We start from the raw sequence: 13,929 nt of genomic DNA, 5'->3' as shown, positions 1-13,929 counted from the left end.
TCCAGTGTGACCACGATCGGAAAAAGGGCAAAAATGGCAATTTATTGAAGTTTCACAAATCAGAACAAGGTTTCACAAATCCCTAACATGGTTTTAAATATTCTGCTATTAGAGCAGAAGAATCCAGTCCAGGTTTGAAAAGTCTGGTGTTGTAGTTTTTTAACTACAGGAGATTAAAAATGCGGAAGGTAGTGAAAAATTAGGTGGAATCGCCCTTTAGCCATTTCCTGAATCGGTAGCTGGAATCGGAAACTAACTTCAGCTTCATCATCTGAAGGCAGACCAGGCAGACACTCCATGTTGCTTTCTTGTATGACAGCCTGTTTTTTCCAGCCATTGAACCATACCGCTACCTACTGGTCGTTTTTTAAACTATGTAATCACATCTGTACAGTTCAAAAATAAACATTAGATCTATAAATAATTTTGGAGTATTATAAGGAGGGGCTGAGGTATTCCGTTAACATCCTTGCCACTTCAACACAAGAACAGTGACAGAAGTTCAGAGGAAACACTAGACTACGGACAAAAACCAGATGACCCAATGTGACAGGATCCTTTCTGCGTTGTGCTGGTTTTATGGAGTGATCAGGCTGTGACAGAGTTAGTCTTTAAAAAGGATGGTTTCTCGATTTATTCTGACGAGAACAAACAGAAAACAACCATGTTATAGACTGCCTGCTCCAAGTCCTACACAAAACAAAAGTACATAACAAAAATTTACTTAATAAATCTACAAATAAACTGGATGTATTTAGATGAAAAATAAACAGCACACAACTCTCCCGCAGGACAACATGACAAAAGGGGAGGATATAAGGGGCACAAACAATTTAAAGACACTACCATAGAAGAAGAAATAAAAAGGAGGAGCTTCCAATTTTAAAGTAACACGGTTAAAACAATGACAGAGTTCTTTAGAGGTGTTTCAGTCAGGTAAGGAACAATACAAATAACAATACAAATAACCAAATAAAAAACTTTTGTTTCATTACTACAAAAGAGAAATACAACCAGGTTACACCAGCTTTCGACCAGCATTTTAACACACCACTTGCGCACAAATCTGAGGCTGTTGGAAGCATGAACCGAGTCTCAAAAATCCTTGTGCAATTGTAACCTGATCTGTGGTTAAATGCAGTTTTGTCTGTGTGTTTCAAGTGACTTGTGCGTACTTATTTAACATTTGTAGGCATAGGAGAAGGTTTGAATGTGTAACTATCAGATTTGTGACATTGAAGTTAAAAAATCAGTGTAGAATTTTAATGTTTGTAAAAATTGTAATTGTGTGTGTGTGCTTTTATTTTGTATTTGTAATTTTTTTACATTTGTGTGTGCCTTTGACCACTTATTTACAAGTACCCGGAGTTACACACAAACTTTCTTTTTTATGGTTTACAAATCATGTTTCACAGATACAAATATCCAAGGTTACACACAAAGATGCTTACACGGACTACAAATCCAGCATTGCACATGCACAGGTATTTTGAGACTATTTTCACTCCAAACTTTCAGTCCTCTGCGTGATCCTGCAGGGATACGACAGTTGATGAATAGATGAATGATTTTTTGCAGGTATTGTGCACTTTTGTTTTGAAGGCGGAGTTTTTATGCCAGTGACGTAAGGCTGTTCTTGTGGAGCACGTTGTAGAGAGGGAGGGCAGAGCGCAGGGTCCACACGCTAAAAGACGCTCACTGCAGACTAGCGCCATATTATTATTATTATTATTATTATTATTATTATTATTATTAAACAGGAAGCAGACGCTGAGAATCCAATGAATGGAGTTACTTTTTGCCTTGTTGGGATTCCGCCTCACTCGGACACTGAAGTAAGTTTAAAGTCAAGATCCTGATTAAGTGTTTTGTTCTGCTTTGTTTCTAACTTCGCTCTCTGCTGGTGCTGAAACCACACGTACATGTTGCACATTGTGTGCTTTTCGGCTGCTCGACAGAACTCCTTTAGAGGTTGCAGTGGACTTGTCTTTCACTGAATGAATGGATCTCTGTTCTGATGACGCAGCTCTGCATGTTAGATATTCCCGTGTGTTACGTAACTTGTTACATTTGCGGATCGGAAATGTTCCAGTATTATTACCATTTCAACCTCATGATGTTTGTATACTCCTGAGAAAGCGCTGTTATGTTTGCAAATGAAATGATGGTGAAGATGCAAAGTCAGAAATCAGTGACAGACAGAAGTTACTGGGATGTTTCAGCTTGTTCTTCAGCTGTGGGATCAGTGCTGTTGGATCCATGAGGATCCAGAGGAATGCTCCACGGTTTACGAGGGTTGGCTAAACAGACAATAAGAAATGGGTCTGGAATGGAATTCATGCATTCCCATATGACGGCCCACACTCGGTGACAGAAGGGACATTGTTGTCTTCATCTGTGTTTCAGCACAGAGGCATTCATTCAGAGCTGGTAGTATTTCTATAAAACAGATTTTTTTTTAAATGCCAGGATGTCAGTAATAAAATGTTTGTCTTTACAAATGATGGCTCTGAAATCAAGCATCCTGTCATCACTCCCATTACACAGCTCTATTTTTAACAGGCCTTCGGTGATCTTATTCCCAGTTTATTACTGTGAGAATGTGCCATGGCCCAGTTAGTGTCAGCTTCATGAGAAAATCAGTGACTCTGTGAAGAGAGCTTCTAAACCTGAGAACAGTTAGTGACACAGTTCAGGTTCAGAGAAACATCTGGACCTCCTTTAGTGGTGTATGAGGGAAATCAAACATCATAATAACTTCACAAATTTCCACCAAGTTATGGTGGAAGTTAACATTTAGCCACACCTAAAAACAAAATGTAATTACTTTATGTTGCACCAATTCCAAATAATAGATATATATTAATGCATTCATCATCATCATCATCACAAAACTGAGATTTTGCTTGGAAATCAGACCCTTTATACTATGTTTAAGGGGTAGTATAGGCCCTTTAAACATTTATATGATCCTTTTATGCACACAAGTACCACACTCTGAAAACCAAAGTTGTCTGTGGGCAAAATGAAAGAAGTCCTCACTCATTGCACTTTTGTTGATTATTGTACAGCTTTAAAAACTAAATGAATTCATGTGGGCATTATATAATTTTGGTTATTTGGGAGTGAAAACTGCACTATGTTCCTACCAAATAAAATCCAAATCCTGGTTCCCTCTGTAGTTGACATAAGTTATTGTTCTTGCATCAACAATTCAAGGACATATATATATATATAAATAATTCCCTTCTCACCCACCGCGGGTGGTTCTTATCCTCTGAGCTCGGGTCCTCTACCAGAGGCCTGGGAGCTTGAGGGTTCTGCGCAGTATCTTGGCTGTGCCAAGGACTGCACATTTTTGGACTGAGATGTCTGATGTTGTTCCTGGGATCTGTGGTAGCCATTGGTCCAGTTTGGGGGTGACTGCCCCGAGGGCCCCGATGACCACAGGCACCACTGTGGTCTTCACCTTCCAGGCCCTCTCCAGTTCCTCCCTGAGGCCCTGGTATTTCTCTAGTTTCTCGTGCTCCTTTTTCCTGATGTTGTAGTCGCTTGGTATTGCTACATCTACCACAACGGCTTTCCTCTGTTGTTTATCCACTACGACAATGTCTGGTTGGTTCGCCATTACCATTTTGTCTGTCTGGATCTGGAAGTCCCACAGGATCTTAGCTCTGGCGTTCTCCGCCACCTTTGGGGGTGTTTCCCACTTTGATCTCGGGGTTTCCAGTCCATATTCTGCACAGATGTTTCTGTACACTATGCCTGCAACTTGGTTATGTCGTTCCATGTACGTTTTCCCTGCCAGTATCTTGCACCCTGCTGTTATGTGCTGGACTGTCTCAGGGGCCTTCTTGCACAACCTACACCCTGGGTCTTATCTGGTGTGGTAGATCTGGGCCTCTATTGCTCTGGTGTTTAGGGCCTGTTCCTGGGCGGCCAGGATGAGGGCCTCTGTGCTGTCCTTGAGTCCAGCTTTTTCCAGCCATTGGTAGGATTTACTGATATCAGCCACTTGGGTTATTTGCTGGTGGTACATCTCATGTAGGGGCTTGTCCTCCCATGATGGTATCTCTGGCACCTCAACCTCCGTTCCCTGTTGTCTGAGACATTCACTGAGCCCATTGTCTGTTGAGGCTTTGTCCCTGATGTATTTATGGATCTTAGTTGTTTCATCCTGGACTGTGGTTCTCACACTCACTAGTCCTCTGCCTCCTTCCTTGCAGCTCGTGTACAGTCTCAGGGTGCTGGATTTGGGATGGAACCCTCCATGCATTGTTAGTAGTTTTCTAGTCTTAATATCCGTGGCTTTTATCTCCTCCTTTGGCCACATATATATATATATATATATATATATATATATATATATATATATATATATATATATAAGGTATATGCATAGGTGGAAGCATATACCTACCACCTATGCTGTAAGGTATATGCATACATTCCAGCATATTCCAAATTATTATGTTCTCAGATTTTCTTAAATGGTCAATGCAAATTATGGTCAGTATAATTTTCAAGTCATGAACTATTACAGTATAAATCAAATTTTACTGAACAAAGTTCCCCATGAGAACAGTATTTTTTTCAAAAGTAAAAAACTCAAAATGCACTGTACTAAATTATTATGCACAGCAGATTTTCTAAACATTTTATGAATTATAAAGAACTGCAAACGGTTATTCTTTGAATGTCTAGCATTAAGTGGTCACATACTAAAATCAAAAGCTATTTCAATCAAGAACATCTTAACAGACCCAGTTATAAGTTAACATAGGAGCCCTTCTTTGATATCACCTGCACAATTCTAGATCCATTGACACTGGAAGTACTGGAGTTAGTCCATTTTGACATTTTACCTATGCAGTCTAGAGATAGGCCAAATGACCTGAAGGATTTTATCTAGCCGGTGCTAGCCGGTAACCCTAATAAGTACCCTGGTAATGGCCTCAACGCATCTCACAGTTGCACAATTGTTCCTTAGACTTAGACTTAGACTTCGACTTAGACTGACTTTGTTGTCATTTTGCATTCACAGGGTGTATACAGAACGAAATTTCGTTGCATACGGCTCAGGACAATGTTTGAGGTTCCAATGTTGTGAGTAAAATAAAATACAGTATAAAATATGAATATAAATCTAAATATAAAATATAAAGTGCAGGACTGACAGTAAAATAGAAGTTATTTAGCTCTGTACATGTGCAAGGTATAAAGTGGAGACCAGTTTTCGAGTGCAGTCCAGTTAAGAGTTCAGCAGTCTGATGGCAAGTGGGAAAAAGCTGTTTCGGAACCAGGTGGACCTGCACCGGATGCTGCGGTACCTCTTTCCAGAGGGCAGCAGGGAGAACAGTCCATGGTGGGGGTGTGAGGGGTCACTGATGATGTTTCGGCCTCAGGACACGCATCCTGCATCGATGGTTGACCTGACACTTCGCCCTTTTTCCTGAGCTGGGTGTGGAAGGTTGTTGCCGAAGCAGTTTCTCCTTGTGTGCCTTCTTCTCACTCACACGAGAGTTACCGAACTCTTTTGCAAGCTCAACCAGGAAGTCCACCCGTCTCTCCTGCACCCCAATGCATGCCTGATAAAGCACATGTGCATTCAGTGCTGCCATGTCAATCATGTTTGCCAGGTTTGCTGACCAGCTGTCACATAGTGATGGAACCTTGGTCACCCCCCGCAAGATTATGACTGAAATAAATGCCATTAGTTCTTGTGAACTAAATAGGTGAAGCAGTCACCTATTTATCCTCCACAGCAAAAAAGGCTGCATGCAAATTTGCATGTGCAAAGTCTCCCAGATTTCTTTTGCTTACACTTTTTGCATGATTTTTTTGAGGTGGATCAACACAATTAATTTGGTTAGTTTATTTCTAAACTGTCATTTTATACCCACTTAGCTTTATTTAAAAGAAAAACATTACTAACTTCTTTTAGAAAAACCTTTGCATATTTCTTGAAACAGATTGCATGTTTTGCAAACTCTATGTACATTTGGCAAAATGACCTGGATAATGCAGCACAACATCATGGATCAGCTGCAAAAGGTCACATCTCTCCAAAAACACTTCATGTATGCTTCAAAACTAAACTGACTAGTTGTAGGTATCATAGATACCCACCCCCAACATGGACTATTCACACTCCTACCTTCTGGCCTGACGGTCAACGGCCACATTTACAATTGAAGAAGAATGCTAATTTGAGCCATCAGAGTCGTCAGTTTGGACTCAGGGTCTTTTGGCACTGTTTCAGTACGTCTAGGGAGAGGTCGAAAACCTAGTACTCCTAGTGTTGAACTTGTGAGTTTGTGGATAGTTTCTGCTTGAATTTTTTTGCAGGATGTCAGAATACCTTCCCAGAGCTGCTGTTTTGATATGAACTGCATTCCACCCTCAGATCTTCTGCTTGAGGAAACTCCAAAGGTTCTCAATAGGGTTGAGGTCAGAGGATGGTGACCACACCATGAGTTTCTCTCCTTTTATGCCCATAGCAGCCAATGACACAGTGGTATTCCTTGCAGCATGAGATGGTCTTTGTCATGCATGAAGATGATTTTGGTTCAGAAGGTACAGCTCTTCTTTTTGAACCATAAAAGAAAGTGATCAGTCAGAAAGTCCATATACTTTGCTGAGGTCTTTTTCACACCTTCAGGTACTCTGAAGGGGCCGACCAGCTCTCTCTCTCCCCATTATTTTGGCCCAAAAAATGACTCCACCACCTCCTTGCTGACGTCACAGCCGTGTTGGGACGTGGTGGCCATCCATCACCAATCCACTACTGCATCCATCTGGACCATCCAGGGTTGCACAGCAGTCATCAGTGAACAAGTCTGTTTGAAAATTAATCTTCATGCCCACTGAGACTGTTTCTGCTTGTGAGCTCTGGTTAGGGGCCCAATAGTAGGTTCATGCACCACAAGCCTCTGGAGGATCCTCCACCTTGAAGTTCCAGAGGCACCAGCAGCTTCAAATAACTGTTTGCTGCTTTGTAAGGGCATTTAAACAGATGCTCTCTTAATGCAATGAATTTGTCTAACAGAAACCTTCCTCATTATGCCTTTATCTGTACAAACCCATCTTTGTTCTGAATCCGCCATAAATTTCTTCACAGAATGATAACGCTTCAGTTTTCGTTAAATATTTAATGTTTTCGTACCTTGCCATCTGATGATTTTCGTCAGCAGAGAGATCCTTTCTCTTTCCCATATTGCTTGAAACCTGTGACCTGCTTAATAATGTGGAGCATCCTTTTTAAGTAGATTTTCTTTAATTGAGCTCACCAGATAAACTAATCACCCTGCTCTCTGAAATTAATTATAGTGATTCAAAGAGCCCTGACACACAATACCATCTATAAATTTAATAGCAGAACAAAAAATGTAATCTTTATGACACTTATATATATATATATATTTATCAGGATTGGGTTTTTCACTGTGAGGATGTTTGTTTTTTGTGTGTTTATTTTAGGTTTCTGTGTCTCTTGAGTCTCTGTGTTGTTCTGTCTTCCCCTTGATTGTTCCCAGCTGTGTCTCGTTCCATGATTACCCTCTGTGTATTTAACCCCACCTGTGTTCCTTGTTCCTCGTCGGGTCCTTGTCTATCTGTCGCATTGTCCTGCTGTCAATTCGTGTTCCAGTTGCTACCAGCCTTAAGCCTTAGCTTTCCGCTCAGCTGTGCTGCCTGGGTTTTTGGATTGCTTTTTTCATCAATAAAACCATTATTTCTCTCACACCAGCCTGGGGTCCTCAGCGTCTGCCTCACCACCTCATACTGCACTACATGACACTTGTGTATATAATGTTCTGTATTTTTTGCCACAAACTGTGTGTGTAACGTGTTTCGTGTGCTAAGGAGCGATCATAAATGGCAGAGAAGAGATTCAAGGTGAGTCAGGCAGTTCTCTTGCCTCATGGCAGGGGGTGCTCATGATTCCAGACATTGTGAGTCCACAACTGCAGAATAAGAGACAGTAACAGCGAGCTAGGCATACAGTAAAGTCAAGTGCTGCGATATATTTATTTCTCCTTGTACCACAGCAACGACTTATTAATCACAAAACAAACATTTAGCCTAAAACCATACCACTGCAACACACTGAATGTTCTGCTCTTTGTGTGGGAAATATCAGTGTTTGGCTTTTTTGTGGCGTTGTTGTCAGTTGCTATGGCAACGAGGCTATGCGTAGCTGCGCTGCTACAGAGAGCTAGAAAGACTTGGTTTTGAGTTGTACTTTAACGGTTTTTCCCTTTGCTGTGGAGCACAGCACAAAATTAATAATATCTACATGTCCAAGTTTGATCGAGTTAACGGAATTATTCTATGGCGGCAGCGAGGCTATGGATGGCATGTAAAAGAATTGTCTTTTTGCCCTCCAGTGTTGTCCGCATGCGATGAAATTTCCTTATGTAAACAATAACATGCAGGGGGTCTATATTTGTAAATATGATTATGATTAAATCAGTACCTCACTAGCAATGAATCTCACCGCACGTCACTGATATATATATATATATATATATATATAGGTAACATTCCACGTCCCAAGAGCCAGCTTCTGCAACCGAGGATCGGACCGCCAGGGTCCCCTCCCTCTGCTGCCACCCATCACACAATGCACCCGACCCCTTTGGCCCCTCTCACGGGTGGTGGGCCCATAGGAAGTGGGGCCCATGTTTCCTCTTCGGGCTAAGCCCGGCCGGGCTCCATGGGAAAAAGCCCGGCCACCAGACACTCGCCGTCTTGCTCCCCCTCCAGGCCTGGCTCCAGAGAGGGGCCCCGGTGATCTGCGTCCTGGCAAGGGAACACAAAGGCGGCAAGGCGCATGCTGCCAAGGCGGCATGCGGCTCAGGTGGTTGCTGAGGCAACAACTCGGGCATGGGAGGAGAAAGACTTCCGTACAGATTCAAGACGATTCTGGTCCACCAGCCGGTGTCTCGGGGGGGGGGTGGGAGGGGAAACAGAACGGCACCAACACTGTTTATAGTGGGGATGGTGTGCTGCTGACCTCTACTCGGGACGTTGTGGGCCGGTGGGCAGAGTACTTTGAAGACCTCCTCAATCCCACCAATATGCCTTCCATTGGGGAAGCTGAGCCTGGGGACTCTGGGTTGGGCTCTCCAATCTCTGGGGACAAGGTCGCCGAGGTGGTTAAAAAGCTCCTCGGTTGCAAGGCCCCGGGGGTGGATGAGATCCGCTTGGAGTTCCTTAAGGCTCTGTATGTTGTAGGGTTGTGTTTGCTGACGCGACTCTGCAATATCGCATGGACATTTGGGGCAGTTCCCCTGGATTGGCAGACTGGGGTGGTGGTCCCCCTGTTCAAAAAGGGGGACCGGATGGTGTGCTCCAATTATAGAGGGGTCACACTCTTAAGCCTCCCTGGCAAGGTCTATTCAGGGGTCCTGGAGAGGAGGGTCCGTCGGATAGTCGAACCTCGGATTCAGGAAGAGCAGTGTGGTTTTCGTCCTGGTCGTGGAACACTGGACCAGCTCTACACCCTCGGCAGGGTCCTGGAGGGTGCATGGGAGTTCGCCCAACCGGTCTACATGTGTTTTGTGGACTTGGAGAAGGCGTTCGACCGTGTCCCTCGGGGAGCCCTTTGGGAGGTTCTCCGGGAGTATGGTACCAGGCCCTTTGATACGGGCTGTCAGGTCCCTGTATGACCAGTGTCAGAGTCTAGTCTGCATTGCCGGCAGTAAGTCGGGCTCATTTCCGGTGAGAGTTGGACTCCGCCAGGGCTGCCCTTTGTCACCGATTCTGTTCATTACTTTTATGGACAGAATTTCTACGCGCAGCCAAGATGTTGAAGGGATCCGTTTTGGGATCCGTTTTCTCTGCTTTTTGCGGATGATGTGGTCCTTTTGGCTTCATCAGGTCGTGATCTGCAGCTCTCGCTGGAGCGGTTCGCAGCCGAGTGTGAAGCGGCCAGGATAAGGATCAGTGCCTCCAAATCTGAGGCCATGGTCTTGAGCCGGAAAAGGGTAGAGTGCCTTCTCCGGGTCAGGGGGGGTGTCCTGCCCCAAGTGGAGGAGTTCAAGTATCTTGGGATCTTGTTCACGAATGGGGGAAGAAGGGAGCGGGAGATCGACAGGCAGATTGGCGCAGCGTCTGCTGTCAAGCGTGCACTGCACCGGTCTATTGTGGAGAAGAGAGAGCTCAGCCAAAAAGCGAAGCTCTCGATTTACCGGTCGATCTACGTTCCCACCCTCATCTATGGTCATGAGCTTTGGGTCATGACCGAAAGAACGAGATCGCGGATACAAGCGGCCGAAATGGGTTTTCTCCGTAGGGTGGCTGGGCTCTCCCTTAGAGATAGGGTGAGAAGCTCAGTCATCCGGGAGGGACTCAGAGTAGAGCCGCTGCTCCTTCACATCGAGAGGAGCCAGTTGAGGTGGCTCGGGCATCTGGTCAGGATGCCTCCTGGACGCCTCCCTGGTGAGGTGTTCCGGGCACATCCCACCGGGAGGAGGCCCCGGGGAAGACCCTGGACACGCTGGAGGGAAGTCTGGGCCTCCCTTCTGAAGCTGCTACCCCCACGACCCGACCCCGGATAAGCGGAAGAAGATGGATGGATGGAAATATATATATGTACCGGTACAGTGCCCGCTTGATGGCAGAGGCTGCGCCAATCCGCCTGTCGTTCTCCCGCCGGTACCCATCACCTGCTTCCAGGGCAAAAAGGCCCGATGGACTCCTTCTTCAGCCTGACGGCATCCCTCACCGAAGGTGTCCACCAACGGGTTCGAGGGTTGCTGCCGCGACAGGCACCGACAACCTTGTGGCCATAGCTCCGATCGGCCGCCTCGACAATGGAGGCACGGAACATGGTCCACTCAGACTCCATGTCCCCCACCTCCCCCGGGACGTGTTCAAAGTTTTGCCGGAGATGGGAGTTAAAGCCCCGTCTCACAGGGGATTCCACCAGACGTTCCCAGCAGACCCTCACAACACGTTTGGGCCTGCCAGGTCTGACCGGCTTCCTCCCCCACCACCGGGGCCAACTCACCACCAGGTAGTGGTCAGTGGACAGCTCCGCACCTCTCTTCACCCGAGTGTCCAAGACATACGACTGCAGATCCGATGAAACGATGACAAAGTCGACCATCGAACTGCGGCTTAGGGTGTCCTGGTGCCAAGTGCACATATGGACACCCTTATGCTTGAACATGGTGTTCGTTATGGACAATCCATGGCGAGCACAGAAGTCCAGCAACAGAACACCGCTCGAGTTCAGGTCGGGCGGGCTGTTCCTCCCAACCACGCCCCTCCAGGTCTCACTGTCGTTGCCCACGTGAGCGTTGAAGTCCCCCAGCAGGACAAGGGAGTCCCCAAGAGGAGCACTCTCCAGTACCCCCTCTAAGGACTCCAAAAAGGTTGGGTAATCTGAACTGTCGTTCGGCCCGTAAGCACAAACGACAGTCAGAACCCGTCCCCCCACCCGTAGGCGGAGGGAGGCTACCTTCTCGTTCACCAGGGTAAACCCCAACGTACAGGCGCCGAGATGGGGAGCAACAAATATGCCCACTCCTGCCCCACGCCTCTCACTTTGGGCAACTCCAGAGTGGAAGTATGTCCAGCCCCTCTCAAGGAGACTGGTTCCAGAACCAGAGCCATGCGTCAAGGTGAGACTGACTATTTCTAGCTGGAACCACTCGACCTCACACACTAGCTCTGGCTCCTTCCCCACCAGAGAGGTGACATTCCACGTCCCAAGAGCCAGCTTCTGCAACCGAGGATCGGACCGCCAGGGTCCCCTCCCTCGGCCGCCACCCATCACACAATGCACCCGACCCCTTTGGCCCCTCTCACGGGTGGTGGGCCCATGGGAGGGGATGGACCATGTTTCCTCTTTGGGCTGAGCCCGGCCTGGCTCCAGAGTGGGGCCCCGGTGACCCGCGTCTGGGCGAGGGAACACGAAGTCCAATGGTGCCTTTCATCATTGGGGTCTTCGGGCTGCACTTTGTCTGGTCCCTCACCTAGGACCTGTCTTCCTTGGGTGACCCTACCAGGGGCATGAAGCCCCAGACAGCATAGCTCCTAGGATCATTGGGGCACTCAAACACCTCCACCACAATAAGGTGGCAGCCCAAGGAGAGGATTAACTATTGAGTGTTTTAGCTTTTCATCTTTTCAGCTGGTTTGGTCACATGAGCTGCACACTATCAAACAATCTTTTAAGAAAACCTTCAATGGCAGGTAAAATAGTAGGTGACAGTTTGAGCTCATTAAGGCGTTGTCATTGTGTTCCTCTGGTAACTATAGAACATCTATTAGAAGTAATTTATTGACAGTACAATAATTATTCTTAGCCAAATTAAATGATAACATTTACCTATAGCATCCAAAGTGTTTTACTCGATGCAATAATTATTGATATTGTGATTCTAGAAAGAGTTTTATTTTATCATTTTAGATTCAAAGAAAAATTTCCACCTTGGAAGACTAAAATAGTTTAATCATATTTTTTCCTATAAATAAGACTCTACCAACAAAAAGTCTCAGAATAGGAAGGCACAGTAAAAAAAAGTTAATTATTGTTTGTATCTGTTTAACAACCCTGGTAATTCATTTGTGAACCTAATTAATTTGTTTGTTATTGACTTTTGCTCAATTAAATTTCTTATGTATACATTGGTTAATGGTATTTTTATTATAGTTGATCATGTTGTTTTTCATGTCTTATTTCTTTTGTTCCTCCTATAATTGATAGAGATATATAGATATTATTTATAATGTATAAAGGTATAAAGGTATTGTTTATATAATTTAATTAGCTCTACATCCTGAAGAAAATGGAAAAATATGGTGTTTTAGAAGATAATTTATCTTTTATATTGCCAGTAATGGCAAAATTTATAGTAAATAATAAAGACTTTGAGGTATTCTTGTTTAGTGATGTAATTATATTAGTTGTGTTACCACCCCAAAGCCACTAGAGGTAGTAGCAGGCCCGAAAATATGCAACTAAGAAGCAGATTTAGAAGTACACTGAAAGCTACGGAATTTGTTAAAAACTGTGAACTGCGCCGAAGTAAATAAAAGAGAGAAGTTCAAGTACATGCTGAGAGTGAAAGTCCTTCGTAAAGATGAAGCTATGTCACAGATTTCAAAAGAAAATAAAAACGGGAGACCGCAGATAATATAAGAAATAGCGCCCCCTTCACTTCCGGAGTGCAATGGTCCCATGTCCATTGCACTCCGGAATGGACTGACAGTGGTCCGTCCCCGCCCCTTTCTGTTTGCTGTAGCGAGGTGTACTTGGTTCCATCGCCGTAGACCGCTTAGAGGCATCAGACATCCGGCTTGTTCTTCCTCGCCACCGCCGCCTTCCGGGTCACTCAGCCAAGCAACACCAACACATGCATGCCCCCAGCACTCCACCGCAGGCGTCTCAACCTGTCAAGTTCTCACAAGAACTTCAACGCTCTCTACATGAGAGTAATCCCATTCAGCTGCTCAGACAAGTTAAGATTCTTCCAACTCCTTTCATCTTCTGTACCTCATCAAACAACAGCATCGCCGTTATCCGAACATCCTGGGTTTCCGGCTTTTCCTCAGCGTCTGTTTCCTCCTCCAACATCTCCAGTAACGTCATTCCGATGCCGGCCTCCATTTTAGACCTCCATTGGAGCGTCAGGCTCCTCCCGGATCACAGCGGACTTTCAGAGTCTCTCACCCAAGCAACACCAACATATCCACATCTCAGAGTTCCTCAGAAACTTGACAGACAACAGCACCACCACCAAAGTCAAAACATCCCGGCTTCCGCTTCCTCCTCAGTGTTTTTCTTCCTCCTCCAACATCTCTGGTGATGTCATTTCTGCCTCCACTCGCACCGATTGCTCCCCTCATGGGAGCCAGGTTGTATTACACTCTCTGCCGCATCCTCTTTGTTTGACGCTCCCAGCTCTTATCTGTACC

General features: G+C 45.3%; 1 protein-coding gene across 2 annotated transcripts in view; it reads left to right on the top strand.

The window, feature by feature from the left end:
• The window catches only part of LOC114150370 (rho GTPase-activating protein 23-like), a 108,983-nt gene that overhangs the window by 15,820 nt on the left and 79,234 nt on the right, over positions 1 to 13,929 (top strand). Inside the window, exon 1 of one of the 2 annotated variants that reach the window (XM_028026738.1) lies at positions 1,669 to 1,835. The exons of the other annotated variant lie outside the window; for it this stretch is intronic. Coding sequence (XP_027882539.1) covers positions 1,782 to 1,835 — 54 coding nt within the window. The 5' untranslated portion in view covers positions 1,669 to 1,781. Of the gene's footprint in view, positions 1 to 1,668; positions 1,836 to 13,929 lie in introns of those variants that run through there. 2 annotated transcript variants of the gene reach the window in all.

The sequence above is a fragment of the Xiphophorus couchianus genome, chromosome 9 (genome assembly GCF_001444195.1).
Source record: "Xiphophorus couchianus chromosome 9, X_couchianus-1.0, whole genome shotgun sequence".
Lineage (NCBI taxonomy): Eukaryota > Metazoa > Chordata > Actinopteri > Cyprinodontiformes > Poeciliidae > Xiphophorus > Xiphophorus couchianus.
The sequence above is the reverse complement of the archived record's forward strand: the minus strand, read 5'-3'. Positions and strand labels throughout refer to the sequence as shown.